The 20,725-nt window shown below is 35.2% G+C and overlaps 1 protein-coding gene across 50 annotated transcripts in view; it reads left to right on the forward strand.

The window, feature by feature from the left end:
- The window catches only part of CLASP2 (cytoplasmic linker associated protein 2), a 223,721-nt gene that overhangs the window by 66,430 nt on the left and 136,566 nt on the right, over positions 1–20,725 (forward strand). For 21 of the 50 annotated variants that reach the window (XM_055284138.2, XM_055284210.2, XM_055284267.2 and 18 more), the window contains 2 exons: positions 3,483–3,629; positions 16,071–16,153. In XM_055284138.2, the coding sequence (XP_055140113.1) occupies positions 3,483–3,629; positions 16,071–16,153 (230 nt within the window). Of the gene's footprint in view, positions 1–2,905; positions 3,105–3,482; positions 3,630–16,070; positions 16,154–20,725 lie in introns of those variants that run through there. The other 29 variants (XM_055284306.2, XM_063612518.1, XM_063612529.1 and 26 more) reach the window with 9 other exon arrangements.

Raw genomic sequence — 20,725 nt, forward strand, 5'->3', positions numbered from 1 at the left:
CTTTATCTCTAGTAATGCTTTTCAAGCTGCTTTGTTTGAAATTAGTGTAGCTACACCAGCTTTCTTTTGATTTGTATTTTCCTTGGTCTGTCTTTCCCTAACCTTTTTGTGACCTTATAGGTAAAAATACATCTCATTTAAGCAACCTATTTTAAAAAATTCAGTCTGGGTCTTTCACTTTTACTAGTTCATTTATATTTAAGAGAATTACTGATACACTTGGTTTTATATTTACTATTTTATTTTTATCATATCCACTTGTTTTATTTTTCTTTTTGTGTCTCTTCTTTTCAGTTAATCAGATATTTTAAATTTATTTTCTTTTTCTTCTATGTGTATACTTACTCTTTTTTTTTTTTGGAGATGGAATCTTGCTCTGTTGCCCAAGCTGGAATGCAGTGGTGCGATCTCGGCTCACTGCGACCTCCGCCTTCCGGGTTCACGCCATTCTCCTGCCTCAGCCTCCCGAGTAGCTGGGACTACAGGCGCCCACCACCACGCCCAGCTAATTTTTTGTATTTTTAGTAGAGATGGGTTTCACCGTGTTAGCCAGGATGGTCTCAATCTCCTGACCTCATCGTCCACCTGCCTCGGCCTCCCAAAGTGCTGGGATTACAGGCGTGATCCACTGCGCCCGGCCTATTTACTCTTCTTTACTAGTTAGTCTAGAGCCGAGATTGGCAAACGGTTGCTTGCAGATCAAAACCATCTGCCCTCCTGTTTTTGTATATAAAATTTTATTGAAACACAACTGCACCCATTTGTTTACATATTGTGTGTATATAACTGCTTTGGTGCTATAATGTCATAATTGAGTAGTTGCATGGAAAGACCATATGTGTATGGTTTACAAAGCCTGAAATAGTTGATATGTGGTCCTTTATAGAAAAAGAATGCCATCCCCTCCCCTAGGGGCGTGATTCTTAAACTCAATCATGCATCGGAATGACTGGGAGGGCTTTTTAATACATAGATTACTCTAGAGTTTCTGATTCAGTAGGTTTGGGTTGGGGCCCAGGAATTTGCATTTTTAACAAACTGCCAGGTGATGCTCAGCTGCTGGTATAGGGGCCACATTTTGAGGACTGGTGCCATAGATACTACTATGCGTCTTTGACTTATAATCTAAAATAAATTATTAATCTAAAATCTAATTATATGTAGATATAATCTAAAATAATCTAAAATAAATTATATGTTTACTACTTCCTCAATAAGGCTCAAATCTTTAGAAACCTTTGACTTTGTTTGCTTACCTCTTAGTAGTACCATTTTATAATAACCTCATACTGGAACAGCCCATGTCTTGTCGGTAGTAGAATGGATATTAATAAATTGTGGTACTTTCATACAGTAGAAAACTATCAGCAATGAAAATGGGTCTTCCAAACATTATCTTCCAACATTGAGTAAAAAGAAGCTAGATACCAGAATACATATTGTATGATTCATTTTATATAATGTTCAAAAATGAACAAAACCAAGTGTTAGAATTCAAGACTAGTTAGCTTTGGTAGGAAATGTAGACTTTCAAGAGTCTCGAGGGCACTTACAGGATGCTGGTAATAATCTATGGATCTGGATACTGGTTATACTGGCATGATCATTTTGTGAAAATTAATTAGCTGTATACTTATGATTTGTATACTTTGCTGTATTTTGATAAAAAGTTTAAAAATTAATTTCCCAGTAGTTTGAGAAGAGTTATTATTATTTTTTTTAATGGTAGGGACATATTTACTCTTTTCAGTTCTTGTGTGTGTGTAGGAACAGAATACTGTTTCCATGGGAACTTCTGGCTGCTCTGTGTTTCAGTGCTTAACTTTCTGTAGATTTGTATGTCTGCTCTGTCTTTCTTAGCTGCATTTTTTTTAACATAACAGTAGCAGTTTATTTGGAATTGTATTAGTGTTTTTAACAAAGCAGTCTATGTACTGCATCGGTTTTAAGCTTATTAATTTATCCAAACTGACTCCCTAATAGTGTTATGCTAAAAAAATAATTTTTTAAGAGTAGAAGATAATTTTTTCCTGCAAGTTGTATTACTGAAAAACACTTTCTGAAATAGAATGTGACTTTAGAGTGTCTATTTGATTCTTTTTTCTTTTAATAAATAAAAGTCTTAAAACTTGCTTGGCATATTTTCAGATATATTTAATAGTTATATTAAATAGTTATATATTAAAAATAGTTATTCAAGATATTTAATAATATCTCTTTATAGGAATTATTTAATTCTAAGTAATTGGGTATTTGTTTAAGTAAAGAAAGTCCATTGAAAGGAAAAGATTCTGGCTTATTCATCTGAAGCGTGTGGTAAAGCTGCTTTTCTGCCTCGCCCATGTTATTTGTCATGGTTGATTTGTGCAGGGTCCTAGAGAAAACCATCTTCTCAGGAGAGTAAAATACGTTGTGTGTGTGTGTGTGTGTATGTGTGTGTGTGTGTGTGTGTGTGTGTGCTGGGAGGTGTTTCATTTGCATATAAGTAGATGATACTAGTGTGGTCATTCATATTCCAAAAGGAGCCTTGTAGAATCATTTATGAAAACAAATTGTTTTGTTTGGTTTCTATGGCTTAAATAAAGAGCAGATTTTAAGATTACAGAGTTAATTATGCACAGTAATGAGCACTGTGGCTGTCTATGCTTTACTGATGCAATAAGCATCCCAGCAGCATGAATATTGCATAAAACCTTATTTTTCTATTTATATAAATTTTCATGTCAAGAAAAACATAGATTTTTAAGCCTTTAGTTTTGAATGCCTTTGAAATTTTGATATAGAATAAGGATTATAGCTAATAGAGAATTTTTTTAGATGCATGGAGAATTTTTACCTTTCATCTGGCAGTAGCTGCCATAAGATGATGTCACCTTGTAGCTGATTGGCTGTTACAGCACCTAGGGCAGGGAAGAGAAAGAAAAATGCCGGCACAAACCTCAGTGGTGGTTCTGTGGTTGTTTCTGTCTTTTTTTGATAGAATCTTTGATTAGTATCGAATTTACTGTATTTGGCCATGTGAACTATTGGGAGCCTCCTAGGGTGAGGGAAATTAAGAGCTTTCAGAGGAATGAGGCGACTGATTTGCAAACGGATCTGTGATTGTAAGTTGCAGAATCTGGGTATAAGGAATAAGGCAGGGCATGCTAGAAGATACACTATGGGAGGAGCTGGCAGAAAATGCAGAGTAGCAAAAACATGAAAAATACTTTTACTACCTTTAGAGTTAAAATGTTTTATGTTTTGACTTAATATGTATAAGTAAGAAGTATGAAAATACTGCATTTTGGTTTTGAATTACAGAGGATTATTTTATATGGTGTTAGCCAATATATAAACGCTTATTCAAAGGACCTTTATTTTGTATTATATATCTTACCAAAGTAATGATTTTATGTATGGCTTTATTTTATTTTTGAGCTTTAGGGAAAATGGAACAAAGCTTAGTTCTCTTAAGTACATTTTTCTGATGCTTTGTGCAGATAAAAGCTTCGATGATGAAGAATCAGTGGATGGAAATAGGCCATCATCAGCTGCTTCAGCCTTCAAGGTTCCTGCACCTAAAACATCCGGAAATCCTGTCAACAGTGCAAGGAAGCCTGGTTCAGCAGGTGGCCCTAAGGTTGGAGGTAATGTAAATCCATTTCAAATCTTTTATGCATGCTCCATGCCCTTGATATGGCCACACATACTTAGAACTTCAGTGGAATATGTTTATTCATGACTGCAGCACGATTGCAGATCTGGAGTCTGTTGCAACATTCAGAAGAATACGACGCCCTTTTGAAATGTATGAAATATTGTATACTGCTATTTCCTCTAAGAACGTATGTGAATTAGTCTCTTCCTGAAGGTATTTATTTTTCAGATGCCATTTTGAAAAAGATTTATGGAAGTTTTTTGGGTTTTTGTTTTGTTTTGTTTTTTTAAGCAGAGAACAGGTTTTTCAGAATTTGGCTACTAATTTTCAAGTGTAATAGCTGTTACAGAAATGTTGAATTATGTAATGTTTTTATACATTCCTCTAGGTAGTAAGTCTTAAATACTCCAGCATTTAAAAAATGGTTGAAGATACTGGGTATTGAATCATTTGTCACAATAGGAGATGGGTGGTGGTCAAGTAAAATTGCCTCAAAAATGGTTCCTGGATTAAATCATAATAAGAAAATAAGAAAAATCAGGTTTCATGCAATTTTATAATACATAGCATATTCATTGATCATATTAGAACTGTTTCTAGCATATTTATCTTTAAATTTTTTAATGGGTATTCTTTCATGTGTTAATTAGAAAGCCATGAATATATTTCTGGTGTTAGTTTCTGCTAGATCTTTCTGATAGAATGAATCTATGAAAATAAGGGTATTTAATTCTAAAAAGACAGTAATCTCTCTTTTCCTTCCTTTCGTTTTTAAAAATAAATTTATGTCTTAGTTGTGATATTTTGGGAAAACACATCTTTCCTTGTTTACAGTAACTGGTGAGAAAATCATGGTCTTGAGGATTTTTGTTTTTTCTTTTTGTGTATAGTCCTTTTTATTAAAAACCAAAAAGGAAAGAAAAATAAACTGTATATTTTGACCAGGTTCCATAAGGAGTTGTGTTCCCTTGATCTTTCTATACAACCCTCAATTTTTTCCCATCATATGAGATTCTAAATATAGAAAAACTATCATAAGTATTTCATTTAAACAATCTTCTGTGTCATATAACTAGCAATAAAGATGGTATGATATATACATACATACACATATGGGTGTATAAATATATATATATATATATATGCACATATAACTAAATAGCTGAAATTAAAATGTCTTGCTGATTTCTCCGGATGTTTCAAGTAATCTATACTTCAGATTTTTAATTATTTTCTTTTTGTCTTGTAATTTTATGGTTGTATTCTCATCCAAATGTTAGTTATGATATCCCATTAGAAGATAGTTTTTATGTTGCATTCCTATTTACCGCTAGTAAAAAGTATATGACATTTTTTGGTTTCTTCCTTTTATAACAAATAGCTCTCTTCAGTTATTACAAGGGGAATCTTTTTCTTAATTTTGAATTACAGAATTCTAATCTATGATATTATAATAATTTTATGAAACTGTCTTTTAGCTTAAAATGGATGAATATTTGAGATTTGTGGTGATAACATTTAACATTTTATGAACTGAACCAGTGGCTTATAATTTTTTTTCGTGGTTTGTTATCTTTTTAGAAGAAAATTGAAATTTACCTATCATTCTGATATTAATCATATTGATATAATCAGATACTCTTTTGTAAAAAGGATAAACTTTCTTAAGCTCCTCCACCCCCATTCTTGTAGTTTCTATTCCTACCAGTTAAATGAAAAGGTTAAGTAGCTTTCATGAGTATAGTAATTAATCACTTAAAGATTTTATCAGCCATCTAGGCAACAGCCTTTCTGCCAAAAATAAGGGAGAAGCCTTCATTCCTTTCTTCTTTTTCTCTTCCTCTTCCTCCTCCTTTTTCTTCTTCTTCTTCGTTTTGGCAATTGCGGGTATATTCTTGTTTCTTTCTTTTATCACAGCTCATTTAGGTTTATTGCCCATTTTTCTATCTAAGAAAAGAGCTCCTGGCCAGAGGATATTGATATTACTTCTAAAAAAAATGCCACTCTTGAGTGTCAGTCCTTTGAAAATTTAACTTTAGTTTTTTTGGTCTTGGCAAAGACTTGTTGATTTTTAAATTGGTTGTAGAAAGTTTTCTTAAGAGTTGTAGAATTTTTGAGTTGGAAAAGACCTTGGGAGTCACATAGTTCTTTAATAAAATTCCTGATAGATGATTCAACTTGATTGAAGTAGTACTATCTGCTCTGAATTAAAATTTAGAACAAAAATCACCTGCCGTGCCACTACACATGGACATAATCAACTGCTAAATTATGATTTGTTTTCTTCCAGTTACTTTTCCAATTATTTTTACATATACAAATATTTTCTTGGGAAAAGAACAAAATTGGCGCTATTCATTGTGTAGTTTTTTGTAACTTATATTTTACCCTAAGCATTTTCTCATTGTCTTAAATTATTAATTGAAAATTATTCATGGCTAAATAATACCTAGGTTGCCATAAGCCTTTTCTCCTTCTATAAACCGTGTCAGCATTCTTTTATATATATCTTTCAGCACATCTGCAATGATTTCTTTGGAATAAATTTCTAAAGTTCACTGGATCAAAAGATGCAGGGATTTTTAGTGTTCTTTCAGTTTGGCAAAATATTTTCCAGAAACAAGCCCATGTCAATTCTGAATAAACAAATTCTTTTTTATGTTGCATTAAAATCTACCTCCTTGTAGCATATGCAGGGAAAATGAATTATTTGTCAACATGCTTTCAAATACTTGAAGATTGTTCTATTTCTCTTTATGACTATTCTGTTTTCTGGACTGTACATTATCTGTCCCATGATTTTACACTGAATGGTGGTGATTCAGTCTCAATGTGTTATTTGCTACTCTGAGGTATATAATAAATAGATGTGATTAGCTTCTAATTAAAGGAATATAGTAGGTGGAAATGTATAGTAGTGGCGTAAGCCAGACGCAGCCCACTGGGTTTGACAAATCTCTTTTCAAGTAAGATTACCAAAATAAAAAAAATACAGTGAGCTTCTTTGGAATCATGACTTAATCTGCTTTTGTAGTTTGGGAATGTATTTTACTTCTTCTAGAGATATATATCAAGATTAGGGCTGTATGCTATTTTTAGCAAAGTATCCTATCCAGTTAATTAAAGCTCATAAGTCTTGTGTTTAATCTTTAGTGTATGTTAATTTGCTTTGTTCTTTGGCCTTCATATGCCAACCTTTTCTTCTCATATTGCATTAATAATTGTGTAGCCTTTAAGCCAAGGAGACTTGAAAAAAAGGCTATGGCTAGGTTCATACAGTATATATATCATTGCAATAAAAATCCATATTATGTAAGTGTCGAAAGTGTTACCTTTGTGCCTTACTAATTAGAATAAGGATAAAGTAAATTCTCAGTCTATTTTCTGAATAACACTTGTAACTTCATAATAGGAATTTAGATAAACACATTTTTCTTTCTTTTGCCTCATGGTTACTAGAATTGCTGAAAGTACCTGATTATTTAAAATACTTATATCTTTACAGTATTTTACGTAACAATTTTTAATACAATTCTTTAATGTTCTTATACATATTCTTTCATTTAAATTTCAAAATGAAAGATTCTGAGATTTAAATGAAAGAATGTATATATAAGAACATCTCTGAGCAAACTGATTTTACTGATGAGCAAACTGCAATTTGGAGAAGTAACTTGCCAGGGTCATTTATCTAATAAGAGGGCAAAGCACAAAAATCACTTTGCTATACTGCCATCATACTAATTTCTATTGGTAAATAAGGTTTCTTTTAGATTTTATAGCACTGAGATTGTAATCTACAGAAATGATCACTACTTTTCGGCATCCGTAAATCAGTCGTTTTAAAGCTCAACTAGTATGATTCCCAGCAAAATAGAGCATTTGGAATAAGCAGACCTTTAATTTTTACATTGTAAATAAAAATGCTTTTCAGTATTTTCTTGTTGAAATTGCCTTCTTCAAGTTTATTTTCTGGGTTATAATATCCCTATTCCTGTATCAATCATTTTGGCCGCTACTCTTTTTTAAAAATAAGGGTTGAATTAGATGATAATATAATTATCATTTTTAAAATAACTGGTACCAGATTTTGAGGTTAGTGATTTGTCATTGAAGCTTGTATGTAATCATTGAGACACGTCACTGACCAAATCTTCAATTCTTAAAGTTCTCTTTTACTCACTCACTCACTCATTCATTCATTCGTTCAAGTGGACAGTGTATTTTCTCTATATTGTTTCTATCTTATGTCAAAGACTACTTTGAAATGGTTTTAACTTTCAGTTCTTATAATTAGGTAATTACTGCCATTTTACATTTAGTAGTACTTACTGATCTTTATGATATTTTCTATTTGTTTTACTTCACTTTATGTCTAACCTGAGATTTTAAGAATGTCCAAATATCTATTTTCTACAAATGATGCTAGTTATTCCCATTTTTCCCTTCATGCAGACAACAAAATTGTTTTTCTTTTGAACAAATAAAAGTCACAAGAATCAGTATATGTAATAAAATAAATCTTAAGTGTTTGTTTTTTAATTCTGGAATCCAAAATTTTGACTAGTAGACCTTATTATTTTGTTTTTGAGCTTTCTGTAAACCAAATAACACTTTTGTGTTTTGGTTTTGTTTTCTTCCTCTCTTCTTCCCTTACTGAAGAAGATACTAAAACTCAGAAGATTTTCACCTTAAAGGGGTGTTAAAGATCATCTGACCCAGATTCAGGAAAAGAGATTGAGCCTCAGAGCATTGAATGATGTGCCCAAGATCAGATGGTTGTTAGTAACCATCTAATGAGATGAGATGAGATGAGAACCCAGTGCTTGACCACACTGTCAGGGGCTTCCTCTTGGATCATCTCTGGGTAATCTCCTAAGTAATACTGCATATCATACGTATTTATTATTTTTCATCCCATATAGCAGATCACTTTTATTGAAATCTGGAATTTAGGGTTGACCAGTCGCCAGGCTGTCTGAAATTACTGTGAATCCCAGATCATTGACTATCCATCCCTAATGCTTTCTCTCTTAACGTTGATTATACAGTACATATGATTTGAGTAAATAACATATATTTTAACTATAAAATAGTAAGTTGCATTATTTCTTACTATGTATAAGAATATGTGTTTTACTGTAATTATATTATTTGACCCCAATTTTGTTTTACTTCCTGTGCAAAAATTAAAGTGACAAAGACACTTTATTATACAAGGTTTATTTGTTTAAGAATGTTTATTTGTTTATTATACAAGGTTTATTATACAAGGTTTATTTGTTTAAGAATGTTTAAGAAAAGAGAAATTAAGCCAACTAAAGACCTAGCCTTTCTATGGATAAGTTACTGTTTCTATTTACATTTGTATATAGAGCTTACTATGTGCAAGGCTCCACGTTAATCAACAAAGAGGACCATATTGGGGCTGGACATGGTGGCTCACACCTGTAATATCAGCACTTGGGGAGATGGAGGTGGGTGGATTGCTTGAGCCCAGGAGTTCGAAACCAGCCTGTGCTCCATGGCAAAACCCTGTCTGTATACAAAATACAAAAATTATCTGGGTGTGATGGCCCATGCCTGTAGTCCCAGCTACTAAGGAGGCTGAGGTGGGAGGATCGCTTGAACCCAGGAGGTTGAGGCTGTAGTGCACGATGATCACACCACTGCACTCCAACCCATGTGATAGTGAGACCTTGTCTCCAAAAAAAGGACCATATGGAATGTTTAATTCATGGTGCTAAACTTCCAAAAAGATACAGTACCTTCCCATTGTTCTGCCAACTAGTGTTAATTATTGTTAGCATTTTGGTCCTCCCATACTTTATTTGCCTATACTTTTTGACTGAAATTTGGGTGTTAGAAAATTATGAAGTCTCTTATAGGAATACAAATTGAAGGTTTACCTCAGAAAAGAGTGAAATGTTATTATTATAAATCTCACATATAAAGAATTTTCCATTAGTTAGAATCATTATAGTTGATCCATGTGAAGTAGAAGTTACAATAACTGCATGCTTGGCTTACATTTATCACATACATTCTAATACAGTTGACTTGGTAAGAAGCGTTGTTTCTATAAAGGACATGTGAATATAAACTATTTTTTTCATCAACTGATCATTTCTTTCTTTAAAAACCAGTTTATGTGTTTCTTACTAATGAAAAGAATTGAGGCCGGGCACGGTGGCTCACGCCTGTAATCCCAGCACTTTGGGAGGTCTAGGCGGGCAGCTCACGAGGTCAGGAGATCGAGACCATCCTGTCTAACACGGTGAAACCCTGTCTCTACTGAAAATACAAAAAAAAATTAGCCGGGCGTGGTGGCAGGCGCCTGTAAGTCCCAGCTGCTCGGGAGGCTGAGGCAGGAGAATGGCGTGAACCCGGGAGGTGGAGCTTGCAGTGAGCCGAGATTGCACCACTGCACTCCAGCCTGGGCAACAGAGCGAGACTCCGTCTCAAAAAATAAATAAATAAAAATAAAAAAAAGAATGAAAATCATCCTCATTGTTAAATCAAACAATGGAGAGTTTTAAAAAACTTTAATAACATCTTGCCTCTCTAATCTCATCACCCTGAGGTGTAACTAATGTTAAGTTTGATATGTATCCTTCCACGTATTACTCCATGTTCATTTATGTAGGCACTCATATTAGGTTTTATTTTTCCCATATTAAACATACTGATAAAAACTTCCCAAGTTGCTTTTTTTCACAGAACATCTTTCAGCATCAAGAATGACAGCTATTGCATCCTTTTAATTAGTGATACAGTATTCCACATTATTGATGCACCATGATTTAATAAACTTTCCCTGTCGATGTCATTCAGGTTGTTTGCATGTTTAGGTCATTACAGAAAATACAGATCTTCATGTACTTACATGTTTTGAAATTCTGCTGCTTCTATTTTATAAAATAGATTCCTCTAAATGGTTTTATGTGTTTTTAATTTTAATAAAGACAACATTTTACCTTCAGCAGCACTGAATATACCAGCCTCATTAATTATTGCCATTGTGATGGGTAAAAAACAATGATTCTTTAATTTGCATTTTTTTCCTCCACCTATCTGTCTGGCCAACAGCTTGCAAATATTTACTGAAGGCTTTTAGTGTGCTGCTAGTTTTGAAGTCTCTGGGAAATGTAAATGAACACGAAGACCTTGGCCTCCTGGAGTTTATATTCTAGTGAAGTTCAGATTTTTTCTTTTTTCTTTTTTTTTTTTTTTCGAGGTGGAGTCTTGCTCTCTTGCTAAGGCTGGAGTGCGGAGGCATGATCTCGGCTCACTGCAACCTGCACCTCCCAGGTTCAAGCGATTCTCCTGTCTCGGCCTTTCAAGTAGCTGGGACTACAGGTGCCCACCACCATGCCCAGTTAATTTTTGTATTTTTAGTAAAGATGGAGTTTCAGCATGTTGCCTGGCTGGTCTGGAATTCCTGACCTCCAGTGATCCGCCTGACTTGGCCTTCCAAAGTGCTGAGATTACAGACGTGAGCCACCACACCTGAGAGTTCTATAATGTTATCTGTAACAGTTCCCTTATCAGTTTTTATCTCTGTGACATTGACTTTTTGGAGTCTAGGCCAGTTGTTTTTTAAGATTGTCTTGTGTTTTGTATTTGTCTCATTTCTTTGTGATGTTATTTTTTTCTGTAGCTCTTTTATTTTCTGTAAGTTTATTAACCTATATATTCACTTCCTTTTAGTCAGCTTACCTACATATTTAAGTTTTCTCAGTTGTCCTAAGAATATTTTTTATAGCTTTTAACATTCAAACCAGGATATACTTATTCTTTCTTGGATAGTTGGTAATTTACTGTTTATTTCTCAGGTGATTTTGTCTTTAAACAAAATTTTTGACCAGGCATAGTGGCTCACACCTGTAATCCCAGCACTTTGGGAGGCCGAGGTGGGCGGATCACTTGAGGTCAGGAGTTCAATACCAGCCTGGCCAATATAGTAAAACCCTGTCTCCACTACAAATACAAAAATTAGCCGGGTGTGGTGGCACTTGCCTATAGTTCCAGCTACTCTGAAGGTTGAGGCAGGAGAATCGCTTGAACCCAGGAGGTGGAGGTTGCAGTGAGCTGAGATCACACCACTGCACTTCAGCCTGGGCAAGAGAGCAAAACTCCATCTCAATAAATAAAATAAATAAACAAAAATTTTTTTCCTGACTTTAGCCAGCTGTCTTTTCATATCTTCTATATATATTCAGTATTTTTTATATTCTCATTCATCTTCCTTTTATACCTATAATTGCTGTTTAGTTATATTGAATTTATGTTGGAGAATTGTGTTATAGTTTTTTCCTTCTTGGTAGGTGTTTTTTTTTTTTAATTTTAGGGAGTTACTTTTATCAGCAGAAAATATTTCTTTTCCTTTGTTTTCTTATTGGAGCACAGTATAGATGTCAGATTATTTATTTTGTTTATGATGATATATTGGATTTTCATAGACCTCAAGTAACAAGTGGATTCCGTGAGGCCAGGAAAAAAAGGTTTGCTTAGTTTTTAAGTTTAAGAGGGCCCTCTTCTGTTGGTATAGTGAAATGCACCTTCTTTACTACATAATTTGTTGGGGTCTTTCTACTTCTGATTCTGTGATTACCATCTTATTTGAATAGAGCCCTTATTTTTTGTTTCTTCCTTTATCCACCAAGATTCAAAAGGATACCTCCCACTTCTAATTGCTGTTTATTTCTTGTCCTACAGAGAACTTTAGTTGGTGTCTACGTTATACAACTACCAGGATTCTTTTCTATACAGTTTCCTCTGATTTTTTTCAGTAAGGGCTCTGTAGTTAACATTGCTTGTCTTGGATGTTTATATTTTCCTCAATTACTTGAAATGAAATTTGAAGTGTTATTTGTCTCTTATTTGTATTAAAAGCAAGGGCTATGGGTAATTTTATTTGCTCTCTGTGGGTTTTGGAATATTTATTTGTATATTTGATTTGAGTTTGGATGCCTACCATTTTCCTAAGGGAAGTAGAATGTCTACTGTAAGTTTTAATACTGGATAAGGAAAAACTTTTTTAAAAAACTGAATAATCCGTTGTCTCTGCATTTTGTTGAATTTTGGGACATTATTACTGAATAGTTTCTACCTTCCCCTTTGATCTGAATCACTTCTTTTTCATATATCAAAATTTCTTACACTTGTGAGTCTGTTTTTGAACTTTCCATTTTATTTATTTGGTTAGTTGGTCTATCCCTGCACTAAAACCTAATTCTCCTAGTTATTTCAGCTTTGTAAGTCTTGATGTCTGATAGCGTTAAGTAGCCCCTCTTTTCTTCTGCAGGAATGTTTGGCCCGTTGCTTCCAGACAGATTTTATTATAATCAGCTTGACAAGTTCCACAAGAAACCTTTTGGGAAGCTTGATTATTATTGCAACACCTAGGGAAGACTGGACATTTCATGATACCATTCCTTCTTGTTCATGAGCCTGGAATATCTCTCCATTTATTTCATTTGTAATTTTTTTTTTCTTTTTTGAGACAGAGTCTCACTCTGTCACCCAGGCTGGAGTGCAGTGGCACAATCTCAGCTTACACTCACTGCAACCTCTGCCTCCCAGGTTCAAGCGATTCTCATGCCTCAGCCTCCCAAGTAGCTGAGATTACAGGCACACACCACCACTCCTGGCTGGGTTTTTTTTTATTTTTTTATTTTTTATTTTTAATAGAGACATGGTTTCTTCATATTGCCCAGGCTGGTCCCAAATTCCTGAGCTCAGGCAATCTGTCTGGCTCAGCCTCCCAGATTACAGGTGTGAGCCATTTATTTCAGTGCTTTAATATTACATTAAAAATTATTATTTTCCCAAATTTTTTCACTCTTTAAAATTCTAACTTCATTGCTAGTGCTTAGCAATGGAATTGATTTTTCTATATTGATTTTATTTCCAGCTACCTTAGAAAGTTGAATTTTGAATGATTTTACTATATATGTGTGTGTATATATATATATAGACAACTAAAATTATATATATTTATTGTGTACCACGTGTTTTGAAATATGTATCCATTGTAGAATGGCTAAATTGAACAGTTAATTTATATATTATCTCACTTCAGTTTTTAGTGGTGAGAATACTTAAAATCTCTCAGCAATTTTCAAGAATACAATACATTGTTGTTAACTGTAGTCATGTTGTACAATAGATCTCTTGAACTTATTCCTTCTATCTTAACTGAAATTGTATATCCTTTGTTGGTCAAATGATATTTTTTGGGTTTTCTATCTACACCAATGAGTGAGAAACTACATCTGGCAGGCCAAATCTGACTATCTGGTTTTGTAAATAAAGTTTTATTGAAACACAGCCACACTCATTCATTTGCAGAGTTGAGTAATTGCGGCAGAGACCATGTAGCCCTTGAAGCCTAAAATATTACTGTGTGGCCCTTTATAGATAAAGTTTGCCACTCCCTGATACCATCATACCATTTTAAATAGTAATGATGGTTTTCTTATATTCATTTTCAGCGCATCTAATTTTTTTCCACTTGTAGTCTAAAAAATTACTTTTGCTAGGTACACAGTTTAGATAATAGTTTGCCAATATTTTCTTCTTTCAAAACTTGCAAGATATTATGAGTATACTCTCCCTGCCTTCCACTATTGCACTTGAGAAATCTGTTGTTCAAATTGTTGTTCCTTTCTAGGTGATCTCTTCTTTCTCTGATTACTGTCTCTGTCTTTGGAGTTGTGCAGTTACACCGCCAAGTTCTAGGTTTGGATTTCTTTTTATTTATCCTGCTTGGGTTATGTTGCACATCCTGAATTTATAAAGATTCTTGTTTCGTTAATCTGGAAATTTCACAGCTGTTATCTCTTGTTAAATATCTTTAAGACACCCCAATAGACATATGTTAGTTAGATATTCTCATGCTGTCCTTTGTATCTCTTTATGTCTCTCCGTTTCCTTTTTCTCTTTGCCACATTTTGAGTAATGTATTCAGGTATATCTTCCAGCTCTCTAAGTTGTTCTTAAATATATTTAATTTTTAAAAAAATTTCAACTCTTGTATTACTCAGTTCAGATTGTTTCATCCCCCTACTCCCAACTTCATCTGTTTATTCCTAATGGCCTCTTGTTGATTGGTCATCTTTGTGAGTCCATCCTTCTTTGTGAGTCTATCCTTCTTTGTGAGTCCATCCTTGATTTCTTTAAACATATATATTCACATCTGTTCTGTAGTCTGTACTGGACAATTCTAATATCGACAGTTCTCAAATCTATTATCTGTTCCCTGTGACTCTTGCCTTCTTGTGTATTTGATCTTTGATTGTGAACTCATTGCTTGAACTTAGTTGGTGGGAGTCATTTGGGCCTACCAGAAACAACTTTCTTCCAGAGAAGATTTATTGCTGCTTGACACTGGGGAATCGTCAGTCAGAACTGCGTCAGCCTCTCTTGTCTCAACTCAAGAATTCTAGGGTACTCTGCCCCACTTATTGGTTGGGGACTTCGTTTTTGGATAGGATGAGCTGCAGAGTCACATTGTCAAAGGAGCCTACATTCAGGAATGAGAACTCAGGGACTCCACAGATCTGGGACTCAGACCTCTAAGGAGAGGGTGGAGGCTAGTTGGTGCTGTGTGATGACACAGTGAGCTGATTCAGTGAGTGTTAGAAAAACTGCAAACTGGAGTCAGGTGCTGCTCCTGGAATGAGTGGTCTACCAGAGTTGCTAGGATTCTACTGCAAATAATGGAAAGCAGTCAAGAAGAAACAGGTCCCTTCCTTTAGCTTCCAGTCTCTCTCCAACACCCCGTATTGCCAGAGTTTAAGAGGAGAGGAAACCATTAAAATCAACAGAAAAATTGGTTTAATGAATACTAGGTTCAGCATCTTAAAGCAGTGTATATATAGAAGAGTAGGTTTAGAGCTGAAAGAATAGCTTAATTATTGGCTCTTCAATAACTGCTGCCTACTAAGTTTACTTTTTTATTGTCAATGTGCAATAACGGAAGATTTGTTTGTGTAATTAATTTCAAGACTCTCAATTCTTTCATGAATGCTTTCCTGACCATAGTAGCATATACAGATTTTCTGTATCACACTCATTTATTGACATTTAGTGTCATTTTAAGTTGCTGTTCAACTTTTAAAATATTTATCCTTACTTATGTTTATGTGTGTTTGCTGGTGCATTGAATAGGGAGGTGGGTTTCAGGGCTGTGTTCTTACAGTTTGAATATTACAACCAGCCTAGCCTAGTACCTTATAATGAATCGGCATTACAAAGTACATTGACCTTTCTGAAAGTTGGAGATTTTTTAAATGCTTTCTTATAAAATAGAATATCCTTCAAAATTATACTTATGTTGATATCAAAAGAGTTTTATTTTTCATGTTGTCATTAATGTTAAGATGCTTAAAAATGAACCTTAGGAAATTAATTTCCTTTTAATTAGCAGGTGCTTCTAAGGAAGGAGGTGCTGGAGCAGTTGATGAAGATGATTTTATAAAAGCTTTTACAGATGTCCCTTCTATTCAGGTAAGGCTACCAGTGGCACTCCCCATGAATATTGCCTATGTTCCTGTTCATATAATTATTTGTCTCTATCCCTTAAGAATTCTTTTTTCCTTATATAGCTATATAAATGAAATATTTGACTTATTAATACCAAGCCATTATTTGTTGGTACAATTAGATTTTCAGGTGATTTTTCAGTGAGGCTGAAATAAAATTGAATCATATTGTTGAATCACATTACACTGCAATGTTCAGATTCTTAAATTAATGAGTTTTGAGCTCAGAGAATTAGATTAGTTGATGATAGAAATTTGGAAGTCATTCATATAGATATAATTGAAGTAAAGTGGACACATGCATAAATAAGAGTATTATTTCCATGACTTAAAAATACACATAAGTGTTATATTGTACATAACATTCTACAACCTGACTTTTTACTCAGTGTTGTTTTTTATATTTTTTCGTGATGTAAAATTTGTGATTCTAGTTCATTCGTTTGGATTGATAGATGGTATTCTATTGTATGTACAGACCACAGTGCATGTATAGGTTGTTTCTAGTTTTTGGCTATTCCATACCATGCTGCAATGAATTTTTTTTTTTTTTTTTTTTTTTGAGATGAAGTCTAGCTCTGTTGCCCAGACTGGAGTGCAGTGGCACAGTCTTGGCTCCCTGCAACCTCTGCCTCCTGGGTTAAAGTGATTCTCCTGCCTCAGCCTCCTGAGTAGCTGAGATTACAGGCGCCTTGCACCATGCCCAGCTAATATTTTGTATTTTTAGTAGAGACGGGGTTTCACTATGTTGGTCAGGCTGGTCTCGAACTCCTCACCTCAAGTGATCCACCCACCTTGGCCTCGCAAAGTGCTGGGCTTACAGGCGTGAGCCACCACACCAGCCTGCAATGAATATTTTTGTACATATGTCCTTGATTATTTGTAAGTAGGAGTTTCTTTAGGGTATAAACATAGGAGTAGAATTTCATAGTTATAATCTTTAAGTTTACTTAGATGTTACCCTGTAGGGTTGTTGTACCAGTTAAAACTCCTGTGAGAAAGGTATGATAGTTCTAATTTCATCACATCCTTGCCAATACTTGTTGTTGTCACTCAAAATATTTTTACCAGTATGATGGGTATGAATACTCTTTACCATGTCTATTTGAAAATATTCTCACATCGCTTTGCTTGCAAACTACCTTCTATTGCCTGTATTACCTTTTTAGCTCTCTGAAAGGAAAATTATCCTTAAGGTATTTAAGATCTTAAAAAGTTACAAGAAAGCTTTAAAAAGTTTTCTGATTCGACTGTATTTTATCCCTTTATTGAGATATTTGTTTTTTCTTATTTTAAGATACTTTTTAAATAATAGGGAAAACATATCCCTTCCTCCTTTTGTGTTTTACAGGCTTTCATATAAGGGAAAGATTAGTGTTGTAGGAACAATCAGTAAAACTTCGTTGAGCTTGAATGTTTTTATTGTTCGATATGTTCTTGTCAGACTGGTAACATCGTGGTATGGGCAGCCAAGGGCTATTCAACTATATGGAGGGGAAAAAGCTATTTTATAATTACTCATTGCTTTCTTCCAGCTGGCCCTCTCTGCCACCCTCATCACCCTGTAAATGTTCCACACCTTCCGTTGTTCCCTCGGAAGCATCTTTTTCGTAAGCAGCAACTCCCCTAAGTCTTTGACCCCATTTTTAAAGGGTCCGTTCAATATTCTTTTTGTTGTTGTTTGTTTTGTTTTTGTTTTTGTTTTTGAGGCGGAGTCTTGCTCTGTCGCCCAGGCTGGAGTGCAGTGGCGTGATCTCGGCTTACTGCAAGTTCTGCCTCCCGGGTTCATGCCATTCTCCTGCCTCAGCCTCCCGAGTAGCTGGGACTACAGGCGCCTACCACCATGCCCGGCTAATTTTTTTTTTATTTTTAGTAGAGACTGGGTTTCACTGTGTTAGCCAGGATGGTCTTGATCTCCTGACCTCGTGATCCTCCCGCCTCCGCCTCCCAAAGTGCTGGGATTACAGGCGTGAGCCACCGCGCCTGGCCTCGTTCAATGTTCTTGCCTGATTAGAATCTGACTTTCTTTTTTTTTACGCTCTTTAAAGATAAAGCTGTTTATTATTCTTGACTGTCATACGCTTAGTAATTGATAATAAGTTTATTGTGCTTGCACTCCTCATTGTTACTTTGTGACCATTATTCCTATACCCATTTATATGAGGTTCATGCTCCCTAGTCAGCCTTTTTATTATTAGCATGTACTGATCTTGACAACATTCCAGTGCTGCCTAGGTTTGAATCCCAGCTCTACCACACTAGCTGTGTAACCTTAGGTACATTACTTAACCCCCTCTGTACTTCAGTTTCCTCATCTTAAAATAGGAATTATTGGTACATATGCCAAGGGTTATTGTGAGGCTATGACAGTACAGATGAAGTGTAAGAAGTATATGTTAGCTATTATTATTTTCCTAAATTTTCACACATTCCTGATGAATTCAGTTTCTAGACCTCCTCCTCACTTTCACTGTAGCTACCCAGTTCATAGTCACTCATTGGATTTTGAGGTCATCTGTGTGTTACCGTTACGTTTCCAAAGTCATTAATTGAAGTATCTCATTACTGACCAGAATCTCCTTGCTTTTTTAAGTACTCTAACAACTACTTCTGCATGATTTCAAGGATCTTCAGTCCATTGATTCTTCTACTCACTCTTTTTTTTTTTTTTTTTTTTTGAGACAGAGTCTTGCTCTGTCACCCAGGCTGGAGTGCTGGAGTGCAGTGGCGCCATCTCAGCTCACTGCAAGCTCCGCCTCCCGGGTTCACGCCATTCTCCTGCCTAAGCCTCTCCAAGCAGCTGGGATTACAGGCGCCCGCCACCACGCCTGGCTAATTTTTTGTATTTAGTAGAGATGGGGTTTCACCATGGTCTCGATCTCCTGACCTCGTGATCCGCCCACCTCGGCCTCCCAAAGTGCTGGGATTACAAGCATGAGCTGTCGCGCCCAGCCTCTACTCACTCTCAATTAATCATCTGTCACTTTATACTTTCCTTCTCATCTATGCTTGATTTCCTTCTTATCTACGCTTTGATACCATGGGTTCTTGCAGTAGGACTGTACATATTATACTAAAATCCCTTGCTTCTCTGGTTTTTTTTTTTTTCATAACAAAGTATTAAGCAATGATTTTTTTAATACTCATTTTGCAAAACTACAACTGTGGATATTCCCAACTTTTTATTTTCTCTATGTCCTGAAACCGTGCTGCTAGAGAAGGTCACATGTTAGGGCTCATGATTTTTCCTGGAATTCACGTAAAATGAACCCTCAACAATCTGATATGCTTACTATGTTTCTGTGATCAGTTATTTCTCTGCTTAATATAGCTATCAGACATGTTTCTTTCCTTTCTATCCATCAGCCTGTCTCTGTCCTCCTCTCTTCTCTCAGTATATGACCTAGCCCCTTACTTTAGTAAATAAGTAGTGAGCATCAAATGGGAACATGTTCTTTCTGTTACATTCTTCTCTACTGTACATTCCTTCTGTCCTGTTGCTCCAGGAACATGGTCCTTCTTCAAAGGCCAGCACCTCCACCAGTGCTCCAAAGCCTAGTATTTTCTGCTTCCTTAACACATTTACACAATCAGTAATCTCATGTGGGTTCAAGCTCTTTCTGTTTATCTCTTAACGTGGTTGGGTTCTTCAGTTTAAAAAACAAAAGTCTCACTGGACTCCATATCTTCCAGATACTATTTTTTATTTTGGCCCTCACAGTCAACTTTTCCAAAAGAGTTGTCTGTACTTGGTATTTCTGTAACTTTACTTGTTACTCACTTCATCCGACTTCTTTCTAGCTTATTCTTACATTGAAACAGGTCTTGAGTAAATTACTGATCATCGTTGAGGCACCAAACTCAACCAGTTTGGGATTTTTTTTTCTTGATTTTCTATCAGTATTTAGCACTGTTGACTATAGCCACTGTTTTGATGTTTAATTTTAGGTGCTTGTGATATGACGTTCTTCCATTTTATTCCCCCTACATCTTTGTCCACTTCATCTCTGTCTCTTTATAGGCACATCCTTCTCTACTTGCCTGTTGAATATTGGAGTTTCTTAAGGGTTAGTTCTGGGCCCTGTCTTCTCATTCTCTATTTTCTTACTGAGTCACCTCCTTCAAACCCCTGGCTTCAGTTCCCACGTTTATCTAGATAATGCCGAGATTTTAACCTCCAAGCCAGACCTCTCCTGAGTTCCAAAATGATTTATCCACTGTGATTGTTTACCTGACATCCTCTTTCAGATGTCTCAAAGACACCTCAAACTTACCCTGTTTGAAATTGGAATAATGGTCTTCCAGTATTCTGTGTGTGTAAACCATTACTTAATCAATTACAAAAGTTAGAAACCTAGGAATCATTCTACTGCAACAGACACCTAACTTAGTGGGTTTTCAAGCTTCTTTTGCTTGTATGCCTGCTAAAAGAATGTTTAAAGAGTTATGTACCCCCTCACTGAAGTACGTTTTTGAGTTGACTCTCTTCTTCCTTACTGGGGGAAGGGGAACCTTGCATTGTGTTCCAGGGGAATGC

Source organism: Symphalangus syndactylus, chromosome 1 (assembly GCF_028878055.3).
Source record: "Symphalangus syndactylus isolate Jambi chromosome 1, NHGRI_mSymSyn1-v2.1_pri, whole genome shotgun sequence".
In the NCBI taxonomy this organism is placed as follows: Eukaryota; Metazoa; Chordata; class Mammalia; order Primates; family Hylobatidae; genus Symphalangus; species Symphalangus syndactylus.